This window comes from Moesziomyces antarcticus (assembly GCF_000747765.1).
Source record: "Moesziomyces antarcticus DNA, scaffold: scaffold_v10044, strain JCM 10317, whole genome shotgun sequence".
NCBI lineage: Eukaryota > Fungi > Basidiomycota > Ustilaginomycetes > Ustilaginales > Ustilaginaceae > Moesziomyces > Moesziomyces antarcticus.
In genome coordinates, this window is record NW_014638966.1 from 1 (window position 1) to 24,940 (window position 24,940).

Below are 24,940 nucleotides of genomic sequence, written 5' to 3' on the forward strand. Positions count from 1 at the left end.
TTTTTTTTTTTTGGCCGCCCAACGCTCTATTTTGCGAGCCTCATCGCACGCCGTCGCCTCAGCTCATCATCCACCACCACCGACGCCCCATCGCTCCAACCCCAACCCAAAACTGGATCCGGTAGTCGGGTGTGTGTGTGTGTCAAAAGACTCTGTTCCTCACTCGGCCAGCCCGACACCGCCGGCCAAAAGTCGCAGTCTCGCTTAGCACATTCTGCGCTCTCCATTCGCTCTCACGCCGATACACCGCTCACATCACACTCGTCGGCTCGTTGGCTAAGCTCTTGGCCTCTCGCCTGCCCTCCGCTTAGCAGAAGCAGCCGCCACTCTTGCCTCAGCCCCTCCCTCGTCTTTGCCCTTCCACCTCTCGACACCTAGGCATAGCCTATCCGGCGCTCTTTGCACATTCCTCCAGCTGGTTACGCGCGTGCCCTGCTTAGCTCTCACCGTCTCGACTTTTCACTCTCGACGCCATCTGCAGCCTCTTCCACCTCACCAGTTAGTCCTCGTCGCACACCATCGCCATTCATCAAAGGCTGCATATCTTCTCGCCATCATCATCATCACCATCCCCTCCATCGGCGGACGCACCAACGCACCAACAAGCACTGATACGCATCTGGTGATATAGAACCGCCAACGTCGTAGCCAGCACACGCGCATCTTCCCTCCTTGGCGTCGGTCGCCATCTTCATCGTCGCCATTCCTACCAACCCTGGCCAGACGCCCCCTTGGTCCGAGCATGGCGACACAAGCATGAACGCAGCAACGCACCACTACAACCACGCCGCCAGCGGCAACACCAGCCCCGGCGGGCAAATGCATCACGCTTCCACCTCCGCCTCGTGCAGCAGCCGGCATCAGAGCCCTGTCGCCGCCAGCTCGCCCTCCATGCCGCCCGCATCGCCTCGTCTCTCGTCGCCTTCCATAGACTCGGCCGTGCGACACGCCACCCATCACACCGACATGGCGTCGGCATCACCAACTACATCCTCGGCGCAACCGGCGTACGATGCACCATCCACCTCCACCGCTGCATCGACATCTTCGAGCGTCCAACAGCAGCACACACAACAAAGCACGTCTTCGGCGCCTCCACCTCGCACCGCAGCTCCACACATTCGCCTCCCCACAGCCGCTCAGCGTCGTCGTGCACGCGAACTCGCCACTGTTCTCCTCACCCTCGCCAACTGCCACGCCTGCAACAGGCCCGTCCAGGATCCCGTCACCCTCCCCTGCGGTCACTCCTCCTGCCTCCAGTGCATCAAGGATCGCGTGCTCCCCACATCCATCCCCTCTGAAGACGACGTGCCACCGCTCCCATGCCTCACCCACCTGCCGCCTCGACTTCCACTCAGCCCCATGACCGTCCCCTGCCCCAGCCACGCTTGCCCTCGCTCTGCCATCGGTCGCGGCATCGGCGTCTGGGCCGGTCATCAGCCTCGCTACGGTCTCATCCCAACCTACACCGAGCGACTGCCAACAGGCATCGAGGACGTCGGCCCCGGCGCTCCTCCCGTCGACGGCTTCGTCATGGGCGTGGCTGATCATCCACTCAGGCTCACCGTCGTCGGCCCTCAGACTCGATCTCGAGCACACCTCTTTGCTGTCCCGCCGCAAGGTGTCGAGCCGAGCACCTCCGCGGCCGGCGCTCACGCCCCTTCAGCTGCCAACCTCCTCCCATCGCTCGCCACCAGCAACATGCTACGCACCGACGTCACCCTCAGCAAAGCAGTCGCCATCCTCAGGCGATACGCATCCTCGCCTCTCCCACGTCCACCGAGACGTGCTAGACCTTCTGCTTCCACTTCCACTTCTTCGGGTCGTGGCGCTGGCTCCAGGTATTCAAGACGCTCCCATCCATCCTTGCAACCTTCGGGGCTCTCGGGCGTCCGCTCTCGCGTCTCGCAAAGACGAAGATCACACGCGGGCAGATCGTCGACCAATGCCGGCCCGTCGTCTCTACGTGGTCGCAACGGCCCCTCGACATCTGGTGGCCGCAGATCACATCGATCTGGACCTTCGTATGGCGGCATGGGCATCTTTGGTGGCAACGAGTCGGACCTCGAGAGCGGCACCGTCGGCGGCGTGCAGGCCGCCGCCGACTCCGACGACGCAGAGGATAGCGAGGTTGGTGACTCGGACGATTCCGATGCCGAGACTTCGCACGATGCGACGTTCAGTGCTCGCAAAATCGACCAGGAGGACGACGACGGGTGGACTGTTCACGCTGCGACCGACGACGAACGCACGGAAGAGGAAGACGATCGCCTTTGGCCCGATCTCGTCGGTGGTGCCTTCTCTCGCCCTCCGCTCGCCGCTCGTGCCACTCGCAAGCGCGGCAAGGCGCACCTCAAACGACGCAGAGGCCGACGAAGCGACAACAGCACCTCCAGCGCCAACTCCTTCCGCAAGGCCCAAGCTTCGCGCTTCGAGGGCAAAGCAGTCAAGAGCGAGTCGGCGGTAGCCGAGGAAGCTGCTCCTCACCACGTCGACTCTGGTTGGAGTACGGAAGACTCGACTGTAAGCGACGCCCTGAACCGAGGCGGCAGCGTCGAGCCGCTCGTGGACTCGGTCTTGCGACGTCGTGCGGCACAACTTCATCCAGGCGCCAGCTCCGCCACCGAAGCCGATACCGATGCCGACGGCCACGACCATCGCCACCATCAGCATGCCGTCGATGCCAAACACAGCCTCTCGCTCTCCTCCAAGACCGGCCTCAACGGCGAGCCACTCATCCAGACCGTCGCCACACTGCATTCGGAGCTCGTCGAGGTGCTCGAGTGCCAGCTGTGCTACCTGCTTCTGTACGACCCCCTCACAACCCCGTGCGGCCACACCTTTTGCAAGTCCTGCTTTGCCCGCAGTCTCGATCACGGCGATCGATGCCCCCTCTGCCGTGCCGACATGCCCAACTTCTCCTTCTTCCAGGACCACCGCCCCAACACCGCACTTCTCAAGGTCCTCGTCTCGGACACGGCCACGTTTTCGGACGAGGATGCGATGGACTCGGACTCGACACAGGAGGCTGCCTATGCTGGCATCTCGATCGCAATGAACGCAGACGGCGACACCAAGGCTGCCTCCCATCTCGATCGCCGCGCAGGCTACATCATCGACGACGATCCCGACACGGCGCCCCACCACTACGGATTCAAGCGTCTGTACGAACAGCGCAAGCTCGCCATCGAGCACGAGGAGCGCGAGGCGCGACTCTCGACGCCCATCTTTGTGTGCACGCTGGCGTTCCCAGGCATGCCCACCATCCTGCACATCTTTGAGCCGCGCTACCGTCTCATGGTGCGTCGCTGTCTCGAGAGCGGCAATCCGCGCTTCGGCATGGTGCTGCCATCCCGAACCAACGGCGGCCTGGAAGAGTACGGCACGATGCTCGAGATCAAGTCGGTGCAGATGCTCGCCGACGGCCGAAGCATGCTCGAGACCGTGGGCTCGTACCGCTTCCGTCTGCTCGAGAAGGGCTCGCTCGACGGCTACACGGTCGGCCGTGTGGAGCGCGTCGACGACATCTCGCTCGAGGAGGAGGCCGCGCTCGAGGCTGCTGTGCTGAGGCGCCGCGGAGAGCTCGAGCGCAAGAAGGCCGAGGAGGCCAGCCAACGTCCGCGTGCCGCTGCCATGGCTCCTTCCACCTCGGCACCGGTGCGCACCCAAGCCAGCAGCGACAGTTTCAACGCTGCGAGTGACGGCACCCGTCCAGATATGACGCGCGCCGAGTCGGACGCCATGGCCATCTACCGCACACCTGCGTCGTCGGCTCCCGGCGATGGTGATCGCGAAGCTGCGCATGATGGTGGGCGGGATGCCGGCGCAGCCACCGACGACCAGGACGGCGACAGGACCGAGGAGCAGGATGGCTTGATGCCGTTCAAGCCCGTGCCTGCCGAGCCGTCGATCGAGGAGCTCACCGAGATCTGCACGTCGTTCATCGAGACGCTGCGCTCGGGCTCGGCGCCGTGGCTGCTGTCGCGGCTCAACCACACGTACGGGCCCATGCCGAACGCCGACGAGGTGGAGCGGCTCGGCTACTGGATGGCGCTGGTGATGCCCATCGACGAGCATGAGAAGGCCAAGCTGCTGCCCATCCGAAGCCGAAGGCTGCGTCTGTGCCTCGTGGTGCATTGGATCGAACAGCTTAGGCAGAGCTGGTGGTTCAATTCAGGATGCACCGTTTCTTGATCTTTTTTTTTTTCACATATACCTTTTAATCTCGTCCCCGCCTTTCTCGATACACTGTTGCCCGTTGTTTCTTGTTCCCATGCTTGTCCTTTGTTGTACCAACGTCGTATTACTATTCCTCGTTTGATAGATTTGTGTGTTGACGGAGGGGTTGGGTGCGGGTTGGTGAGGTGACGGCCTTTTTTGATGTCTTGTGGCTGTGGAGTGAGTGGACGCGCGTACGTTTGCTGATGCACGGTTGGATGATGGGGTTGTTTCTGTTGGTGGGTATCCGGCTCGCTCGGGCCGGTACCTGCATACACACGCGCGCACTAACACCATGCACGCCCTGGAGGCGTGCATGCATACAATACACCCGACTCAGGGGTACCATGCACGTACCCCTTCCCTCACTAGCTCGTTCCCTCAGTCTCACTTAGCTTCGCACACGCACACACATCCTGTAGATAGAGAACCACCATCAATTACATTCGTTCCGTACTATCTCTGCCTGTCGCTCGCTTCGCCAGCGTCCTGCATCACCAGGCATCGCAGTAATACTAAGAGTTTCTAGGCCTCATGCTTTTTTTTCCGGCGTCGTAGTTGATCCGCTAGACTGCGCACGGTCGATGTGTGTGGAAGAGCGTAGGGTCAAGAGGGGCTCTTTGAGGATGCACGGGGTCCTTTTTCTTCCGGTGTCGTTTTTGGAGAAGGTGGACGTCGCTGCGTTGTTTGGCCGATGTGGTTGTTGATTGCGTTCTCTGGTGGATCGTACTGCTGTTTTGGATCAGACTCGTCGTTTTGCAAGGGGTGCTGAGGTACAAGGCCTTTTTCTTCGTGTTTGGAGTGAGTGATTGTCTGGAGCAGTGCTGGCCGATGTGGTTTGTTGGTTTCTCATGTTGGTCTGTGATGTTGAGTACTGTACCACGGTCTCAAGCATGGGCTAGAGAGTGTCGATGGAAATGGATGCTTGAGCACGGTTGGGGACGAAGCGCGCGCGTTGCTGGCTTTAAACAGTGATGCCGTTTGGTGAGGCAGCGTCGGAATTGATGCACTGGATGCGCTTGGTGGGACTTGCGCGTGTCGATGTCGGCGTGAGTGCCTGCAAGAAAGTGGTTGCTGTGCCGTAAGTCAGCCGACTTTCCCGGCACGTCGTTGTAACGACGCGATTGTTTCGACCTTGCATCTTCGATACGTTCGTCGTAAGTGCTCCATCAGCTACATCGGCGCCATGTCGGTCCGAGACACCACGCGGCCAACGCATGTTTGGGCAGCATGGCTTACAGTAGATTCTCGACACCTTTTTTTTGCTCATCGACTTGAAAAAAAAAGGTTTCCTTGGTCGATACATCGTTGCTGCTTGTTTCGCATTCTTCTGCCTTTTCTCTGTTGTTCAGCATCGTTCTAAAGTCTCTGTCAGCTAGTCTCGTGTGTCGATGGAAAGGGTCAGGGCACGATGGCTATGGAGTAGGGTTGGTGTTTGGCCGGTGTGCAGTAAATGTGAACCTTCCTGCGTTGGACCATCTGTACACTTGCGTGTCCATGTGGGTCGGACATGTCAAAATCAACACATGCTTGGACTGTCCATTGCGTTGAAGTAAGTATACGTGCCTGCAAATTGAACAAGAGCGATAAGTTCGGAACGACATGAAGCTTGATTGACAGGCGTGCTTGATTTGGCAAAGCGTTGGCGATGCTGGTGGTGAGTGGACAGGCAGAGCGGGGGGAACAGCTGAACCTCGAGATTCCGTCTTGAGAGATGCATGCTTTTGCGAACATCTGAGTGAGCTTGAACAGAACGCCAGCAGTTTCAAGATCAAATATCAGCTGAACTCAGCCTGTCGATGTATAAAGAGACCGTGGGGGCAAGATAGGCTATAGCATGGTTACCGAGCACGAGGTCCTTTTTGTGACGAGTCTTCTTCGCTCCGCAGTAAGTGATCGTATTCTCCTTCATACACTGTTGTTGCCAGGTGCCGTTGCTTGTACTTTGCGCTCTACAAGAGATATTGCTACACAACGTCGTACTGACATTTTCATCGGCTGAATTTGCACGTCGATGTCGGTCGAAGACTGAAAACAAGGGCGGCTTGAGCACGATTGGCAACGCGATCTTTGTTTGCAAACTCATCGCTCTGCAGCTAATCGTCGCCTTGACTAAGGCACTGTTGCTCGACGCTGTGGGAGTCAGGTTCCGCTCTGTCCACTGCCGTACAGCAGCAGTCACCCTCGCGTGTCGGCGGCTGCGAGAGATGCCGATCCGACCCACCGCCGCATCATTGTGCTCTGGGACCGTCAAGGGTGTGAGGTGGGTGCAAAATGAAAGACAGCAGAGCGAGTGTCACTCTTGCGCGCATTCAAGTCCCGTCAAACACCGCAATCGGAGTCACCATGTGATGGTTTTCGATACTCGTATCGACCTTGGCTATCTCAGTACACACGGCAAGTCAGACGCAAATCATCGCAAATTTCGGCCCAAGATGTTGACGGAACACACTTGGAAAGTGTTTAAAACTGGACCAAGAAACCGAAGCTCATCTTGCTGCCACCACCTAGACCACTTTACAATATGAGCTCGGGCTGTGGGGTGACAAGCTTCGCAGGCGCGTCGCAGCAACCACGGCTGCTGGACGTCTGCATGTGTTCGTCTTGTGACCAGGACGGAGCATTCGCCAAAGAGTGTTTTGCTTGACCGAACCACTGGAAGGAGTGTTGTAAGTGCACCGAGATGTCGAGGAAGGGAGCGGCAGGTTTGAGGGTGGAGCTCTTTCGGCCGAAACACTAGTCCATTCGGACTTGCGTCACACCCGCGTCTGTCTGTGCTCGACCAGGCTTCTTGAGCTCGCAGCCTCCACATGTGGCCGGGGGCGGCCTAGCTAAGCCTGTTTAAACCCGAACGCGGACGGCCCTCGAAAAAAAGTAGCCGGTCGGACACTTTGCACGCTGGATCCACACACCTCGTCGTCTTTGTTCTTGATCTCCATCTACAACTTTATCCCACTAACACATCTGACTCGGGTGTGTTTTTTGCTCTCCAAGATCGGCGCTCTACAATCAATCCTGTCCGGTGGAACCAACTGGGCCACACTCGACGACACTCGCAAGATGGCAGCCAAGCAGGCAGCCGAGAAGCTCATCTCGGAGCACCTTGTAGCCGTCTTCTCCAAGAGCTACTGCCCCTACTGCACCCAGGCCAAGAGCGTCATCGCCAAGCTCGGCCTCGACCAGAGCAGCGTCGGCGTGCTCGAACTCGACCAGATGGGTTCCGAGGGCAGCGATATCCAAGTAAGTTCTGCCCCCTAACAATGAAAGAGAGGAAAAGAAGTGATACTGATGGGCGGCGTTGATCAGGCTTATCTGATGGAGAAGACGAGCCAGCGTACGGTGCCCAACATCTTTATCAACAAGAAGCACCTCGGTGGATGCAGCGATCTGCTCGACGCTCAGAAGAGCGGAAAACTTCAGCAGCTCCTCAAGTGAACTCGTTCCCCGCGTTGCCAAGATGCGAGGCGGCGCTCACCGCTCGTGCCCAGAATGTTGCAATTCTAGCAGGACAAACGTCGCTGGTAGAGATGCTGCGGCGTGAATGTGAATCATCGAAGGATTGAAATCGGATCGTTTCCGTCCGTGCATCGTTGGGTTGTTGCGTGGGTGTGATGAACGGGCCGCTGCGGATGCGTTGGCTAGCGTGGGCTAGCGTGGGTATGGCGCTTGGATCACAAGCAACCCCAGACAGCCGAGATGAAGTTTCTCAGCGGAATCGCTTGCGACGAAGGGGCTCGATCGCGAGATTTGATCCCGAGCGTGCAGCCGCTCAGACCGTCTCTGTCCCGGCAAAGTTAGTCGCCACCCTACTTTTGGTCGCATGCACCAGTGCGCCCCGGTCGTCGCTATTGTCCGTAACCGCGGCGGATGTCAGTGCAAGCAGGAAGAACCAATAGGAGCTGGCGGGAGTGCGACTAAAAACACGATGGGCTGAGCTCGGGCCTGCGGGCACAAGTCGCGCCTCCGCCTCGGATGGCCGCACAAAGGGGCCCAGAGTTCGACGCTTTGGCCGCCATGGCGGTTCGGCGGAAACGCTGGCGCATTGTACGCCGTTTTCAACCGCAGCGATGTGGCGAGCGGATGGATGAGCGTGGTGATGCGTGTGCGTACCGTCTCTCTGGATTCCAACCCGTCGCTCGGAGTGATCAAGTACATATAACCTCAGTCGGATGGAAGTGAGTTGCGGTCCGCAGTTCATCTACGACCTTGCCGACCCTTGTTCTTTCTTGCTCGCCATGTCGAAAGAGATTCTGGGGCCGCTACACAATGCGACGGCGGGCGAGGTGATGGAGTTTCTCGACGCGCTTGCGCTGCAGATCTACCCTCGTGGCTACTGGGGGCTGACGTGGACTACGAGCTGCCTGAACCTCGTCAGTCTGATGGGTGTCGTACTGGCGATGCTGCTGTACGGACATCGCCGCACGCCGCTGTGGTTTGTCAAGCTCGAAAAGCGTACCTACACCGTGCGCATCCGTACGCCCACCAACACGCCGATATGGCATCGCATCTCGAGGCTCTTCCAAACACCGCCTGGAAAAGAGGAGACGCGCGTGGGAAAGTTCATCACGGCGTCGTGCATCAACTGCCACCTGGTGTTTTCGGAAGTATACGTGCTGTCGCTCTTCATCAAGACGGTGGTGTCGTACACATCACGCGGGGCAGCGGATGCTGCGCCAGTGCTGAGCCCCGAGGTGTGGCACATCTTTATGATCGCCTTTATCTTTTCCACGGCGTACTTTTCGACACTCGGGTATGTGGCGGTGCTGGCGCCGAACACGCGGCCCGTGGTGTGGAATGGGTGCGTGGCCGGGATTTATGCGAGCATCTTTGTGTATGCGCTGGCGTGCTTTGTGGGGAGCGCGTGCTGCGCGGTACGGATCGATGCACTGCGCAGGGCGGTGTACGATCATCTGTGCGTCGGTGCAGGCCTGCGTGGCTGGAAAGGACCGGGAAGGTTCGATCCAGCTGCGAGGGCGGATACGGAATCGCTGGTGCTGATGGCAAGGACGTTTGCCGAGGCAGAGCAGAGGAGGAGGTGGTTACTCAAGATATACAGCCTCATTGCCGCCTGCGGGGTGATGCTGGCAGTCCTCTACCTGGTCACTCTGGCGATGCTTACGAGGAAGATCGCTGCTGAGCTAGTACGTATTCGCCAAACACCCCGTACCAACACCACCAAGGATAGTACCAAGGCACCGGAAGAGGCTGGCGAGGCGGTGGTCATCTCCAAGCTGCTGGCGCAGCCGGGTGGATTGAGCCAGCTCAACCGCGCTCGAGCGCGCACTCCACCACCACCCAAGCCGGCCCCCAACGCGCCGTTGCCCCCGACGCCACAGCCGAGCTTGCGATGCGCAACGCCCGACTCGACGTATAGCAGGAGCGAGTCTGCGCATCGCCACCACGACTCGGTCAGCAGCAACTTGGCCGACTCCCCGCTGCCGCTTGTCGAAAAGCGCACGCACCGTCACACGCCTTCACCACCAACACGCAGCGCCGACGGCGTGCACGATGCACTGGCGACCGACGAAGGCTACCTCGCCGTATGCCGGTTCCTCTTCAGCTGCGTCATCGACCACGTCGTCGTCGCCCTCCTCTGCCTCGAATTCGGCGCCTCCTCCGTAAGTCTTCCCCCCACCCAACCCCCCTTTTGCACGAGTTGGGACTTTGGACTGACACGCTGATGTGTAGATGCGGTTGTGTATGGTATTTGGGAGGTATCCGCGCGAGGCACATGCGGCGAGCATCGCAGCGGCACACGTCGACATGTTTGGATCGTGCTGGTTCACGTTGCTCAAGACGGTCAACTCGATGAATCTGTTTGCGCCCTTTGTGCTGTTCCCCGCGTCGCACATGAAGCTCGCCAGCATCCTGGAGGGTGCTGGTGCGCATCATAGGAGAGCGAGGAGGTCGGAGGTGCCGGTGGAGAGTCAGGTCGTCGAGACAGCCGCGCGTGCAAGTCCACAGCCTGGGGAAGCTGGCGGCGTGGCGGGGTACGTAACCATGGTGACGAAGTTTTTCCGTCCAGCTCGCCAAGGGAACGACGAACCGCCTTCGACCTCGACCGCGACAGAGCAAGCCACGCCCAACAGCGACGGGGATCCAACACCCGCGTCGGCGGGGTCGCGTTTTGCAGCGTGGCGCGGGGCGGGTCTTGAACGCACCGACTCCATCTCGGTCTCGTCGCACACCACCATGCCTGCTCATCGCGACCTCGTCCTCAACGCGCTAATCTCGTCACGCGCACTTCCCATTCAGGGCTTCTACTGCCACCCAACCCCACCGCCATACGACGTGCATCTCGAATCCAACCCCTTCCGTCGAGACCGTCAGCGTAGCTACGACTCGCTCGCCTCGTGCACCTCCCCCCTCAGTGCCGATTCGACCCAGACGCTCGAGGCAGTCATCCGCACCGCCGTCCCCGTCATCATCGCCCAACCTCCCACCCCCGTCACAGCCCACCGCCCAAGGACAACAAGCTCCGTACGACTCAAGCGCCAGTGGTCCCTCCCCACCGCCAACGACGACGAGGTGGAGATGACCACCTCGTTCGACTCGGAGACCTTCGGTCAGTGCCGCTCCAACTTTCATTGAAATTGCAGGAAAAGTGCGCGGAAAAACAGTGTGTGACAGCGGGGTGCTTAGGAGTAGGGGTTTTGTGCGCCGCGCGGAGGGTAGTTCGGTCGCGCAGGGAGATTCGCAGCGCGAGGAGGCGGAGGCACATGGTGAGGTGGAGGCGGACGTTGCTGGCCCGGGTGCGGGTAGCGTGCGTGCGGATCCGGGTACGGATGGCGTGCTGGAGGCGGGCGGGGCTGGAAGCCGCCCTGTGGCGCCATGGGACGCTGTTGTGCGTAGGTGCTCGGTTGTGGTGCATCCCACGCATTGAGTGGCGCCGCTCCATTTACGGCTGGCACGTACGGGCCGCGGCCATACGGCCTGGCGTGCTGCATGGCAGGTGGCATGTGCGGCGCACGCTGCGCGTTGGTGACCATACCGCCGGAAGCCATGGATGTCTGCATCGCGGCGGGTGCAGGTGCAGGTGCAGGTGCAGGCGCCGGCGCGGGCGCAGGCTTCCACTCCCTGCGCGCACGGTCGATCTCCTTGGAGTGTTCGTACTTTGGCAAGCTGGTCGGGTCGGCAGGGAACGGTTTGGTCCAGAACCACTCGTGCGCGAGCGCCTGCTGCGCCGTGAGCCGCTTGGTCGGATCGAGCACGAGCAGCTTATCGATCAGATCTGCACACCCCGGCCCTGCATCGTACATGCCGCGGAACTGCTCCTTGATCCTTCTTGGGTACGAGCCAAAGTCGTGCTGGCCGGGCACCTCGGGATGCGGATCGGGCCTGCCGGTCGGATCGGCATCCTTGACGCCCGGGAGCGACTTCCAGCCCGGGAAGCTGGACTCGTCCGGCGAGCCGCACAGCTTGGCGATGAGCTCGAGCTGGTTGATTTCCGAGGTGCCCTTGAAGAGCGGCTTGCCCATGATCATCTCGGCGAGGATGCAGCCGATGCCCCACATGTCGATGGGCGGACCGTACTTCTTCTCGCCCGCGAGCAGCTCGGGTGGACGGTACCAGCGCGTGACGACCATGTTGGTGTAGCGGTGCGTACCGCCCGTCCATCCCTTGCCCGTCCAGGACTGGCCCGGATCGCGGTACGGCCGTGCGAGGCCAAAGTCGGCGATCTGAAGCTGGCCGCTGTTGTTGATGAGCAGATTGGCCGCCTTCATGTCGCGATGCAGGATGCGGTTCTTGTGCAGGTACAGCGTGCCCTCGAGCAGCTGCTTCATGTACAGCTTGATCTGGCACACCTCGAGCCGGATGCTCGGATTCTCGAGCATGCCGTTCAGATCGTGGTCCATGTACGGCTCCACCATGTACACGTCGCCGAGCTTGCCGCGCTCGCCCGAGGGCCGATACGCCATGTCGATGACCGGCACGATGCTCGGATGGTTGAGCTTCTTGAGCAGCTTGATCTCGCGCAGCGCCGTGATGGGCAGGCCGTCCTTGGCGTCGTGGATGGTAACTTTTTTCAGTGCGACCTGCACGCCCGTGCGGATCTGGCGCCCTTTGAGCACCTCACCGAACGTGCCCTGCCCGAGCTTGATCGAGATCTCGTAGTCGTCGAGCGACGAGCAGCCGACGAACTTGCGTTGGTTGAGCGGCACCGGTGGCGCACGCGCCTTGCGCCGCTCACGGCCAGACATTGGCACGTCCGGCAGCTTGCGCGGCAGACTCGACAGCCGCACAGACGCACAGTCGGTGTCATCGAGCGCATCGACAACCGTGATGAAGTGGGCATCGGTCGGAGCAGCGGCAGACGCAGCGGAGGACGATGTCGTGGCCGCGACGCCGACACCTCCACCCAGAGCCGTGGGCATTGCCGAGCCCGGACGGCTGTTTACAAGCGACTCGGAGCCCAGCCGGGAGGCGGCGGCGCCAGGCATGACGGGCGACTCCATCGTGTTGACCTTGGGATGGATAGGCGCACCTGGAGCGACGTTGGTGCTGCCACCCGAGTCTGGAGCGGATGAAGTGTTGCCCGGCGGCGAGATCAAGGTGGGCGGTACGACTGCGCTGAAGTTGGGCTTGCGCTTGAGCAGACCGGCGGGCGGCGAGCGATGCGCAGGCGAAGCCGGACGCTTGGGCGGGCGTTCGTTGTCGGCTGGCTGGCCGGACGTCGATTCCGGACGCGAGAACGACGGCGGCGGCTTGTCTCTGCCCATCCTCGAGGGCGGGCGGTTGGCAAAAGCGTCTGCTTGGCGCTGCCCGTTCTCGCGCGGTGGCGCGTCGACAGGCTGAGCCTCGGGCTTGGTGTGCGGCGGCGTCGGAGACCATCCTCGGAACTGCTGCTTGTCGCGGGCAGGTGCAGCGGGAGAGAGCTCCCTGTCTCTGCCGCCGTTTCTGGGGCGCGTGTCATCATGGTGCCTGTTCCGATCGCGATCGCCACCGCCCCAGGGACGGCTGTAGCCGCGGTCGTGGTCGCGGTTGCGGTCCGCGTCCATGTTCCTGCGCCCATCCCTGCCGAAGTCTGCATCGTGCCTTCGTGTTTCGTAGTCGCGATCGTTCTGCCTCGGTACGCGCGGCGCTGCACCCCACTGCCTCTCTGGGCGGCGTTCCTGTCCCCAAGGTCGCGCCGACTCGTGTGGCCTCATCTTGTCGCGATCCAGCTCGCGGTCCCATCCGCGGCTCGGGTCGGCTTCATGAGTCTTGTCGCGGCCCCACTCGCGCTCCCTCCCACGGCTAGGATCGGATTCGCGAGTCTTGTCGCGGTCCCAATCGCGGTCCCACCCATGGCTAGGATCGGCGTCGTGAGGCTGACGCTGATTGCGCGCATCTGGGCGATCGCTGGAGGGACGGGAGGCAGCATCTCTGCCGCGCGGCGAAGGGCTTCGCGGAACATACCTCGCCGAGGATGAAGCATTGTTGGCGGAATGCGTGGAAGACGATTCAGACGGACGAGACGGTGCACGTGGTGGTGAGGGAGAGCGCAATTCGTACGGGCGATGTGGCTCACGCACCGAGTTGTTGTTTCGACTGGCATCGTTGGAGCGCTGGTTGCTTCTCTGGTCGACTGATGCTGGGTGCGGCGGTGTCTTTGGAGGTGGCGGACGCCATGATGATGGCGAGGCTGGGCGATCTGAGCGAGACTGAGACTGACGCGGGCGCGAATCGGCTGGGTCTGCGATGGCGCCCTCTTCGTCGTCGTCGTCATCCAGCGACGAGGCGGKCGGGCGAGCAGCTGTGCTAGGTTGATCCTTGTGTGGCGCCTGATGACGTCCGTTGCGGTTGTTGCCGTTGGACGACGGAGGACCTGGGCGCGATGGACGGTCGATAGGCTGGGCAGGGAGAGCGGCTGGCTGCGGCCTGAAGCTGTGGATACCCGCGGAGGCTTTGGGCGGCTCGGGCTGTGTGCCAGGTGCCTGGGCGCGACTGGCGGCTCCTGCGATGCGAATGCCACCCGACGACGACGACGGTTGCTGGTCACCGTGAGGCGCCATGGTGCTGCTTGATCGATATGTGTTCAAGCGCAGGCCATTCGGGGCGAGGTGGCGGTGCGATGAAGAGGGGTGCGCGTCGTCGTTCGCTTGGTCGAGAGAGAAGGAGGGGTGGGAAGGAAAGAAGGCTGAGCAACAGCAGCGGCAGCGGCAGCACAAAAGCCGACTTTCGCTCCCCAAATCGGCGCGCCGGCGTGGAGGTCGCAGCCCGATCCGCAAACTACGCATGCCGTCCATCGCCGATCTGTTCCTGAATTTCAGCTGTGTGTTAGACCTTTTGCCGAAAAGAGCCCGGCTGAGTGGAGTTTTCGCATCTTTCGCCCGAGCGACCCTGCATAGGCAAAGGTGGAATCGACTCAGCAACCTTCCGCCTTTGCCTCCCTTCCACCATCTTGCCACACTGCACATTGTTCGACACCCATGTCGGCGTCGGCATCTTCCTCCACCGCGCCCGGTGGTGGCGCTCCACCAGCTGCGGCGGCGCCCGGCAAGCTCTCGCGAGCCGAGTTCCGCCGCCAAAAGGACCTCGAGGAGGACCGCAAAGCCGGCAGGGCACCCGCCGAGCTCGACGAGGATGGCAACATCATCAACCCGCACGTGCCCGCCTACATGGCGCAGGCGCCCTGGTACATGGACACCGGTTCGCGCTCGCTCAAGCACCAGAAGAAGCCCGTCGATCCCAACGCGGTCAAGGCGGGCATCAACGACTGGTACCAGCGCGGCTCCACCTCGTCCGATGCGCCCGCGGCCAAGAAGTTCCGCAAGGGCGCGTGCGAGAACTGCGGCAGTATGTCGCACAAGACGCGCGACTGCCTCGAGCGTCCGCGCAAGAAGGGCGCCAAGAAGCTCGGCAAGACGCTCGCGGCGGACCATGTGCTGGACGAGGTGCAGGGGCTCGACTATGCGGCCAAGCGCGATCGGTGGAACGGCTACGACCCCTCGGAGCACAGGAAGGTGGTCGAGGAGTTTGAGGCGATCGAGGACGAGCGCAGGCGGCTCAAGGAGGAGCAGATCGACAATGCGACGTCGTCCGATCTGCGCCACGCCAAGAAGCTCGCGCAAAAGTCGCGCTCCAAGACCGACGACGGAGACTTTAGCTCGTCGGACAGCGACGATAGCGACGACGACAAATATGCCGACAAGGCGGATGCGGTGGGGCAGAAGGTGGATACGGACAAGCGCATGACGATCCGCAACCTGCGCATCCGCGAAGACCGCGCCAAGTATCTGTACAACCTCGACGTGGATTCGGCGTACTACGACCCGAAGACGCGCACGATGCGCGAGGCGCCCAACCCCAACATCCGGCCCGAGGATGCCGAGTATGCGGGCGACAACTTTGCGCGTGCGCAGGGCGGCGAGTCGTCGCAGCTGGCGAATCTGCAGATGTTTTCGTGGCAGGCCGAGGCGCGCGGCAACGACCTGAATCTGCAGGCGAATCCGACGGCAAATGAGAGGCAGTACCGCGAGTTCCAGCAGCGCAAGCAGAAGCTGCGTGCCGAGACCAAGGGCAGTATTCTGGAGCGGTATGGAGGGGAGGAGCACTTTGATGCGCTGCCGAGGGAGCTGCTGGTGGGTCAGACGGAGCATTATGTAGAGTACGATCAGACGGGGAAGGTGGTCAAGGGATTGGAGAAGGCGGTGGTTAGGAGCAAGTATGCGGAGGATGTGGTGGAGAATAACCATACGAAGGTTTGGGGGTCGTGGTACGATGTGGCGGCTGCAGTGTGGGGATATAGGTGCTGCCATTCGACCGTGTACAACAGCTACTGTACCGGCGAGGCGGGTATCGAAGCTAGTAAAGCCACCTTCGTTCCCCCACCACCGCCACCGGCCAAAGCTTCAAAGGAGCGAAAACGGCATCGATCGAGATCCATCGACTCGTCTTCCTCCAAAGGATCGCCTCGACGAAGATCATCTCGCAAGAACCGCGGCGATTCTGGAGCTACGGGATATTCTTCGCGCAAAGAGTTGGGGTCGGGGGATGTAGCGTCTCGACTCGACAGTCGGAAGCTGGAAGCGGCGATGCAGGAAGAGCGCGCGCGCCACGATCCCGCCCTCGCCGCCCAACTCGACGACGCAAAACGCCGCCGCTTCCAAGCGCTACCCGACTGGCTGCAAGACGCCGAACGCATCAACGCCAAACACCACCCCCCTGCGCACGCCGCCGCAGACACAGAGGTGACAGAAGAGCAACTCGAAGCCTACCGTCGCATCAACGGTTCCGCCCCCGCCAGAAGCGAAGATCCAATGGCCAACTACACCGACAACCCCGACCAGATCTAAAAAAATCCTCCCCCTCAAAACCATTTGCCAATTAAAACATCATAGGCGAGAGAGATGCAGTTGGATGAAATCGCAAGGCGGAATGTGTAAAAGTACAAATGTATAGAGCTGCTCTGGTGCAAAAGAGAGGGCAAAGGCAGGTGTCAGCCAAAAAGCTCGTTCTTGGCGGCCAAAAAGAAAGCCGGTTGGGAACGAGGAGTCATCCTCGCCATCAACACTAAGCACACCGCCGTGCCGACAGACAAGCCCCGACTCTTGGTCGCCGACGTCTTCAGATCTCTGTTCTGTGAGCGGTCGTTGCCGGTGCGCAGCGGGCCCGCGTGGTTGCGCGTTCCCTTCGCATGCGTATGCACCGCCTCGCACGTTGCCCATGCGCATAACCTCGTCTTCCTCGACCGGCCCAAATAGGGGCTACGGCAGGGTGTGCGCCCTTGTTCCGAGACACGAGCGCAAGCATGCGCGTCGGCGGTCCTCGTCCCCACACCTTCTGCCCCCAACCAGCGCAGGATGCGAATCTACTAGCGTGCCTTCCTACCCCCGCGATGGCGAGAGCAGTACTTGCGAAAGACAACGCCGTGGAAAGATGGTGGTGATCGTAGAAGCGATAGATAATGTGAAGGCATCGCGAGCAGCAGCAGAAACAGCAGAGAGTCAAACAGCCCGGAAGGAAAACCAAGTGGGAGCAACAGATCTTGCTAATCGCCTGTTCCCTTATCCCCAAACCCAAGGCGGTCGACCCGGGGTGAGATAAGACGGCAGCCACCACAGAGCGAACGCCACTCGACCCGCGCAGATGCCCGCGCGAGCGGAGCGCGCCGCCCCAACGTTGATCGCCAGAGCAATCAGATTGTCAAGGTTCAAAAGGGCTTGCAGTCGTCGCAGTCGTGGTTCATGGTCGGGAGTCGCAAAGTCGAGTCGAGTCGAGTCGGTTCAGCACTGATCCGTAGCATCGTCTCGGGGGGCGCTTTCGTGGTCCCAATCGCAGTCCAAATCGGGCGAGGATTGCCGCTTGAGGGCATCACGCGCGACGCCACAATCGCAGGCGGGGCCCAGGCAGGCTTTGAAGCCGAGCATGGACGCGCCGCCTGGCAAGTCGTGCATTCCATTGTCGCTGCAGAGCGGAAGCCGCAAAGGGTGGAGCACCTTCATCACAAGCTTCATCGGCAGCGTGTTCGGTGGGTCTTCAGGTCGAATCGCGGCAATGGCTCGCACAGAGGTGGGAGTGCACACCCAGTCGAGGGAGGTATTGTCGAACAGCCAATCGAGGCGCCGTGTGGACCGCCAGCAGACCCTAGGCTCTCCAAGCGACCTTGCATTGGGGTGGTAGGGTCCGAGCCAGAACAGTCCGCTGCAGCCACACGGCGCCCGACAACTTAGCAAGGTCGCAGTCGCTCGTTCCAAAGGAGTCGTTCATATCCGTCGTGATCTCTTTCCTCCGCATGTCGTCATACGTCTGTCACCACACGTGACTCCAGTGGTCGGTCGGTCGTTCAATGTGCAAGATATCGCGAGGTGGGTCGGTGGTTGTTCAGCACACAAAACAGGCTTTCCGAACGTTTCATCACCATCAATCCGCCCAGGCGCAACGCCGGAGCTGAGATCAAAAGCTTCCAAAAACCACGGAAAGGCGAATTGTCACCGAACGCGCACACGGCTCTGACTCGGCGAGCGGCCAGCCGGTCCCCTGGATCTCGACGTAGGAGATCCGGATCGCAGGCCAGCCCCGCAGCACCCGCGAGCCTGCAATTCGCTGGAACCGCCAGCTCGCAGATGCCCCGTCTCACTGGTCACGGTCCACGCCACCGATCGGTGCTGCCAGACGGCGATGCTGTCCGACCGACGACGGGATCTCGCCTCGTTGTGGATGGCTGTCTCCCGTGCTTCCGCTCTGCATGTAGAGCGGCTTGGCCAAGGCTCATCGACGCGGCTCGTACTGCTGCTGCTGCTGCTCTCCCGGAAAATGATCGAGACCGTACAAGGCTGGACGATGCGTGGCCGAGGGACAGAGGGGTGCGGACGTGATCCGCATCATGACCCGCGCATGTAGGCGCTCCTGTCACGGCCCATCGGTTCGACGCGATGCACCGATCGAGGAGGCGAGGCTGTGCGGGAGCAGCGTGCGAGGCAACTCTGTGTGGTGCCATGATTTTCGTCATCACGGACGTGGCGAGTAGAGGCCGGTAAGGGTCTGCAAGGCGGCTTGGTCGGTGTGCCGAGTGTGATGGCGGTAGAGGGCGACTCACCTTGAAGAGAAGCATTGTTGGACGCGTTGCTGCTGCTGCCTCAGTAGAGGACGGAGGCGGCGACGCGGTATCGGCCGGCGGTGTCTTGGATGTCGAAGGTGGCCGGCGCAAAGTAGGTGTTGTGCCACCTGCGCACGAGGCGATTCGCCTCGAAAGCGGACTGGCAACGGACGATGAAGGAGGCGGTGGTTGCGTCAGGATGCGCCTTGGGCAGTTTGAGCACGCCACCGAGCACGACGTCGTGCGAGCCTCCGTAGCCCTTCTTGTCGTTAAAGTAGCCAGGGTATGCGGTGCGCTTGCCACGCCATCGGTCCTGCTGGCGAAGGTCGTAGCGGCCGGCGAGGCGTTCCTCGAGGCGCGCTTCAAACGTGTCCTGGGGGATGTTGCGGAGGAGCACGAGTGTGCCACGCTCGTACTCGATGAGGTCGAGCGGGAGCTGGTAGTGCCGGGACCAAGAGGCATAGTAGGACTGGAGGAAGGCGTCGCGACGCTCTGCGGACTGAAGGCGCGCTTGGACCTGGCGACCGCCGAGGATGCGTCCCTGCACGATTTCCTCGAAGGTGCGCGCATTGCCGGCATTAGAGAAAGAGGCGATGGCTCTTCCAGACGGACGCATGGATTTTGTATAGAGGAATTCGATACGGGCGAGATCGTTGCGGATCTTGCCGAGGGCGAGCGAGCGGATGTCGAAGGGTGTGGCGGTGAGCGGGAGGCTGCTGAGCACCACATCCTTGTACTGCTGGGGCCTGCTGGGCTCGTCGATCTGCTGCATCGCATTGATGTGCTGTGCTGTTTCTGAACGGTTGTGGGCGGGCGTGGCGGCTGTGGATACGAGCGATCGATTCGGCGTGCTGAAGCAAGCACGGGCCGGCGCGGCGACGTCAAGAGCGCCAAAGGCCGACAACGCTGGGACGCGGATGGATGCGAGCGACCCAGGGCGAAGTGATGGCGCCCCGAGAAGCGCCATCGCAGGCGCCACCATGGAGAGACGAAGAAAGAGGGGCGTGGAGATCGAGATGATGATGGTGGCAGCTGGCTGAGAGGCGGGCTTGGATGGCTCGACGGATTTGGCTGAGTCGCCGCCGAAATTTCGAGGACCCTTTTCCGATCGAGCCCGATGCCTTGACCCGATGCGGTCCCGATCGAAAGGGAGGCGATTTACGCGTAAAGAGCGCCAAAACACGCCGCCGCAGAAGAGAACAACACACGCATCGCTCCCTCCCATCAGCCCACCATCATCACCATCAGCATCCCACTTGGACACAGGCGACAAGGAAAGACGACGCTGCAGCAGCAACGCATCACCGCCTTGGAATAGGCGCGCCACATTAGCGCCTGTCACGCTTCGCACAACCGCAGCACCACCGACTCGACTGCACACCAACACCAACACAACGCAACACGCCATGGACGGACGTCGAGTGTCGTCCGCAGGCTCGGGCATCCCCATGCGCTCGGGTATCCCGCGCCCAGGTGGAAACGCTGCAGGCTCGGGCGCCGAGTCTGGGCTTCCCCGACCGTCTTCGCGAATGGGTGCGAATGCTGCGCCTGCCGCTGGTGGCGCACGTCCCGGCTCGGCTGCTGGTCCCATGGGCGCCTACCGTTCTTCGGGTGGAGGCGGCGCGGCAGGCAGGAGCTCGATGGGCGCTGCTGGTGCATCTGCTGCATCGGCATCGCTGCTGCGACAGCCTCCTGCCAGTGCAGCACCTGCGTCGCGCACCTACGGAGGCCTCGCCGGTCGCATCAGCACGCTTGCAGCGCGACCGCTGGACGCCAACACCTCGTCCAACATGCTCGGGCTGAATGGCGACGACACCGCATCGGCATCCATGCTGCTCGACACCTCGATCGGCGGCGGAGCGCACAAGCGCACCGTCTCGGCAGCTGGGCTGGGCGACGAGAGCATGTCGTTCAGCAGCGCGGCGATCAAGCGGCCGCACCTGCGCAAGCTCAGCATGGACGGCACGTCGCCGCTGCTGCTGCAGGCGGAGCTGCATCCGGCATCGACGCCGCGCCCCGAGTCGCCGGCGTACGAGATTGCGGTGCTGCGCACGAACTACGACCAGCAGCTGCTGGCCGAGGCGCGCAGGTACAAGAAGCTCGAGCAGGACTACGAGGCCAAGTGCAAGGAGCTCGACCGGTTCAACCGGCAGCGCGTGGAGCTGCTCGACGAGTGGGATAAGCAGCAGGAGGCGTCGCGCGCGCACCAGGTCGAATGCTCCGCAAAGCGGCTGGCGCTCGAGGATGAGGTGGTGCGGCTGCGCACGCTCAATTCGGAGCTCACGCATCGCGCCGACGAGCTCGCGTCCACCTCGGCCAGTCAGGTGTCTGAACTGCGCAGCAGGGTGACCGAGCTCGAGGCCGAGGTGGCGCATGTGCGCGGGGAGGCTTCGACAGCCCAGGCGAGGACGAGGACGCTCGAGGACGAGGTGGGCGCGAACAAGGCGGAGCTGGAGGATCTGCAGAATGCGTTGGAAGATGAGCAGCGTATGCGCCGGCAAGAACGCGACGAGGCAAGGCTGGGTGGGGGCGAGGAGGGCAGGAAGATCGCCGAGGAGCTGGCAAGGCAGGTGTCGCATGTGCGCAAGCTCGAGGCGGAGACGGCGCATCTGACCGCGGAGAATGCGCGGCTGTCGCACCATGCCAGCAACGTGGAGCTGCTCAAGGAGGAGAAGCGGACGCTCGAGACGCGCGTGCGCACGCTCGATGCGCTGCGCGACGAGCTCGCCTCTTCCGAAGCCGTCGCTGCGGAGCTGCGCGAGCAGCAGCGTAGCTGGGACCAACTACTGCGCACAGGACTGCCCGCTGACGTCGAAGCGGCTTTCGCGGCGGCAGCTAATGTGGATGCGGTGATGCCGACCATCGCCCCGCCTGCGGTGGTGGACCGATCGACGCTGCCGAGCTATCTCTCAAAGCTGCAGGGTACGGTGTCGGGGCTGAGTGCGCGGTGTGGTGCGCTGGCAGCGACGGTGGAGAAGCTGCGTGCGCGAAACGCAACGCTTGAGGACGAGGCCAAGGACGTGGATGCGCGCGAGCGCAAGGTGCAGCACGAGGTCGACGAGATGCAGACGGCGCTGGCGCGAGCGAGCAAGACCGAGGCACGGCTGCACGACGAGGTGGAGCGGCTCAAGGCCATGCTCGCCTCGTACGAGCAGGAGGAGAAGACGCACAGTGCGGCGTACGACGGCGCGCATGCGCAGCGCATCGCGCTGCTCGAGGCGGAGCTCGACAAGACGCGTGCCGACGCCGTCCGCACCGCGGAAGAGCTGCACACCGTTGCGAGTGCGCTGGCCCAACACCAGGCCAAACCCGACACCGATGAGTCTGGCTCGGTACAGGCGCTGGAATCGATGCAGTCCGAAAAGGCCGCGTTGGAGGCCAAGGTTGGAAGTCTAGAGGCCGAGGTGGGGAGGCTCGGGAAGGAGGTTGCAGAGGTGGCAAGGGAGAACGAGATGCTGTGGGGCAGGGTGGGACGGGGCGAGTTCGACCAGGACCGTCAGCGGTGTCTTGTGCTTGCGCGAAACCCGGTCTCGCACGACGTGGAGCTGCGCCGTGCGAATCTGGACTCTCTGCGTGCCGAAAATGCCGGCCTGCTCTCTCGCGTGGAAGAACTCTCCAAGCTCGCTTCTTCTTCAACGTCAACGTCGGGCCAGGCGCTGGTTCCCCAAAGCGTAGTCGACAATCTTCGGCACGACCTGGGCGATCTGCAGGCGTCGATGGCGGCCAAGGACAAAGCCATGCTTCGACTCAAGCAGGTCTTCTCTGCCAAGGCCAACGAGTTCCGGGAGGCGATGCAGTCGCTGTTCGGCTACCGCGTCAAGTTCCTCGAAAACGGCAAGGTGAAGCTGACGTCGACATTCAACCGGTCCTCGGGGTCTACCTCGCTCGTATTCGAGAGCGAGGACGGCAATGTGGGGAGGATGAAGCTGATGGGTGAGGCGGTCAAGTTTCCGGGCATGGTGAATTTGCCAGCGCTCAGGGAGTACTGGTTGGATCCGAACGGCATCCGACAGTCGGTACCGTGCTTTTTGGCGGCGCTCAATTTGGAGCTCTACGAAAGCTGCACCATGGCCGCTAGGAGACCCATCACACACGACGAGGACGAAGACTAGCACGTACAGCTCGTGTTGCAATTGGATTTGTGCAGTCTACAAGGGTGTGTGTGTGCGGGTAGTTAGAGCAGCTTGAGTTGGTGCGCGCATAGCTGGGCGATGGACGGGTAGCCTAGCCACTCGGCTTCGTGCGCGAGCTCGGTGAGTCGGCAGAGCAGCGTCATGCGCGCGGCAACGAGCGGGCATCCATGATCCTCTCCACACGGCTTGGCGACACTAGCAGCATGCAGGCGGAAGGGAAGCTTGGAGGATCGTAGGATGTCGAGAATGTCGGTATACAGCTCGGGGTTTCGATCGACAAAGATGGCGGTAGCTGGAGCATCGTGGTTGGGTTCCGAGACGCCACTGGTGCGACGGGTGGAGACCGAGTCGGTTTGCGACAGATCGCATGCAAACGTCGACGGCGAGCTCGAGTGCGAACTGGCCGCCGCATCCGCCTCGTCCACACGCTCTTCCAGGTCCGCCTGAGACTTTTGCCTTGGCTGCCCAATCGGGCGTGGTAGCAACAGCCTTGGACAGTCACCTTGCTCGCCCCGCAGAGTAGATGCTAGAGTCGTAAACCTCGTCCCACCTACGTTGAGCTCGACCTTGGCATCGGCCTGCCATGCATGTGGGGTGATAGGAAGCGGTGAATGGGCGTATGCGTCGAGGATGGACCACGTCGTAAGCGCCGTGGGCGAGGTGGGGTGCGACTTTGCCGACTCGAACGACTGGCTGCCCGAGTCGCGCGGCGTAGGCGGCAGCTGCGCCTTGGGCGGCGGCTTCTGCGGCGGCAACCCCGTGCGCTTGATCTCGCTCAAGCTAAACGCCCGACTGCGCTCAATCGGCGGCAGCACCGGCAGCGCCATACTCGGCGGCAGAGGCGAAACGACATGCTCGGTGATGCGCTCCAGACCTTCGATGGGCCGCTGCTCGAGGCGAAGTGTAGTGAGGGAGCGTGATTTGCGCAGCCCTGCTTCTTCGACGTAGGCGGGTGGGGGACCGTCGATGGTGGTGGTGGAATCGCGTGATCGTCGAGAGCGTTCCGGTGGCCTGGGAAGGGCCTTGTTGCGGTCCTTGGGGCTCGAGCCTTTGAGGCTTCGAACCAGGTCCCGCTCGAGCGCCGAGGGTCCGGGTTTGAGATGCTCGAGCTCGGTCGCGCTCGGTCGGTCACCCACCACCGCCTTTCGTGGTGCACCAACACTTGGCGCGGCGGGGGGCTTGTGGCCAAGGTCGATCGAGGAGGATGCGCGCGCATGTCTGCGAAACAGGCGCGTCGAACCGAGTGCGGCGAGCCTCGCAAACTGCGGGACGGTCGAGAGGCGGGTGGAGAGCGGCTGGTCTTCGTCGTCGGAGTCGTCAAACTGGCTCTTCATGGCGTTCGGGGTGTGGACGTACTCGACGCCGGACGAGAGTGTGCTGCTGCGCCGACGCGATGCACTCGGTGCCACATCCTCGTCCAGCTCGAGCCACGAGGTGTGCGGCTCGGCCTCGCTCTCTACACTCTCTTCGAGCGCATCCAGCTCGAGCCTGCCGAACTCGGTGACGCTCCTCAACCCGGACGGTTTCGCATTATTCGGTGCAGTACGAGGTCGATCGCCTACCGTCTGCGACGCGCGCAGGGGGAGGGTAGCGCTGCTGGAAGAGGCGAGCGAGGTGTGTCGGGATGCCTTGAGCTGTGGCGAGTGGAAGGTGGGTTTGGGCGGGTTGTACGACTTGTTGCCCGCCGAGAGCGCCGAGAAGCGCAGCGAGAGCGAAGACATTGCGATGGTGGAGCAAAGGTCACGCCGGAGGAGGGGCAAGCAGACGTCTTTATTCGGGCCCACAAAGAGGGGGGCCACATGCATCGAGCTGCAGAGTGGACATGAAACAATGGGCCCACCTCATGAGGCGTTGCAGCTACCCAGGCTGCCTCTGTCGGCCCCTTTGTTCATCTCGCGGCGTGCACGAAACCGGGCCTTCGCCGCGGACCGATCTTTGCATCACGGACCGAAGCTTGCACGCCCGAAGCCCTTCGGCTCGGAGCGAGCAAGGTCAAAACGAATGCAAAGCTTTGTTGTCGAGGGCGGGTGGGGGTTGAAAGAGATTGTGGGTTCGAGAGAAAAAAAAA

The 24,940-nt window shown here is 61.9% G+C and overlaps 8 protein-coding genes across 8 annotated transcripts, besides 3 other annotated features; 4 read left to right on the plus strand and 4 right to left on the minus strand.

The window, feature by feature from the left end:
• Positions 1 to 62: 62 nt before the first annotated feature.
• Positions 63 to 131: a sequence feature (In-frame stop codon was detected at splice-junction site;~hypothetical protein).
• A 284-nt stretch (positions 132 to 415) lies between these two features.
• Positions 416 to 498: a sequence feature (In-frame stop codon was detected at splice-junction site;~hypothetical protein).
• Positions 499 to 648: 150 nt separating this feature from the next.
• Positions 649 to 4,194: a sequence feature (In-frame stop codon was detected at splice-junction site;~hypothetical protein).
• A 3,084-nt stretch (positions 4,195 to 7,278) lies between these two features.
• On the plus strand, positions 7,279 to 7,653 carry PAN0_044c6383 (glutaredoxin; the record flags this gene model as incomplete). The annotated part of the gene is made up of 2 exons (XM_014798160.1): positions 7,279 to 7,458; positions 7,540 to 7,653. 2 exons carry the CDS (start codon positions 7,279 to 7,281, stop codon positions 7,651 to 7,653), a joined length of 294 nt encoding a protein of 97 aa, XP_014653646.1.
• A 734-nt stretch (positions 7,654 to 8,387) lies between these two features.
• On the plus strand, positions 8,388 to 10,809 carry PAN0_044c6384 (uncharacterized protein; the record flags this gene model as incomplete). Its single annotated transcript, XM_014798161.1, has 2 exons — positions 8,388 to 9,836; positions 9,907 to 10,809. 2 exons carry the CDS (start codon positions 8,388 to 8,390, stop codon positions 10,807 to 10,809), a joined length of 2,352 nt encoding a protein of 783 aa, XP_014653647.1.
• A 47-nt stretch (positions 10,810 to 10,856) lies between these two features.
• PAN0_044d6385 (serine/threonine-protein kinase) lies at positions 10,857 to 14,213 on the minus strand (the record flags this gene model as incomplete). Its single annotated transcript, XM_014798162.1, has 1 exon — positions 10,857 to 14,213. One exon carries the CDS (start codon positions 14,211 to 14,213, stop codon positions 10,857 to 10,859), a length of 3,357 nt encoding a protein of 1,118 aa, XP_014653648.1.
• A 417-nt stretch (positions 14,214 to 14,630) lies between these two features.
• On the plus strand, positions 14,631 to 16,496 carry PAN0_044c6386 (pre-mRNA-splicing factor slu7; the record flags this gene model as incomplete). Its single annotated transcript, XM_014798163.1, has 1 exon — positions 14,631 to 16,496. The coding sequence occupies one exon, from the start codon at positions 14,631 to 14,633 to the stop codon at positions 16,494 to 16,496; it is 1,866 nt and encodes a 621-aa protein (XP_014653649.1).
• A 930-nt stretch (positions 16,497 to 17,426) lies between these two features.
• On the minus strand, positions 17,427 to 18,525 carry PAN0_044d6387 (uncharacterized protein; the record flags this gene model as incomplete). The annotated part of the gene is made up of 3 exons (XM_014798164.1): positions 17,427 to 17,844; positions 18,149 to 18,236; positions 18,420 to 18,525. 3 exons carry the CDS (start codon positions 18,523 to 18,525, stop codon positions 17,427 to 17,429), a joined length of 612 nt encoding a protein of 203 aa, XP_014653650.1.
• A 254-nt stretch (positions 18,526 to 18,779) lies between these two features.
• Positions 18,780 to 20,147, minus strand: PAN0_044d6388 (uncharacterized protein; the record flags this gene model as incomplete). Its single annotated transcript, XM_014798165.1, has 1 exon — positions 18,780 to 20,147. One exon carries the CDS (start codon positions 20,145 to 20,147, stop codon positions 18,780 to 18,782), a length of 1,368 nt encoding a protein of 455 aa, XP_014653651.1.
• A 40-nt stretch (positions 20,148 to 20,187) lies between these two features.
• PAN0_044c6389 (M protein repeat protein) lies at positions 20,188 to 22,851 on the plus strand (the record flags this gene model as incomplete). Its single annotated transcript, XM_014798166.1, has 1 exon — positions 20,188 to 22,851. The coding sequence occupies one exon, from the start codon at positions 20,188 to 20,190 to the stop codon at positions 22,849 to 22,851; it is 2,664 nt and encodes an 887-aa protein (XP_014653652.1).
• A 62-nt stretch (positions 22,852 to 22,913) lies between these two features.
• PAN0_044d6390 (uncharacterized protein) lies at positions 22,914 to 24,593 on the minus strand (the record flags this gene model as incomplete). Its single annotated transcript, XM_014798167.1, has 1 exon — positions 22,914 to 24,593. One exon carries the CDS (start codon positions 24,591 to 24,593, stop codon positions 22,914 to 22,916), a length of 1,680 nt encoding a protein of 559 aa, XP_014653653.1.
• Positions 24,594 to 24,940: the final 347 nt, after the last annotated feature.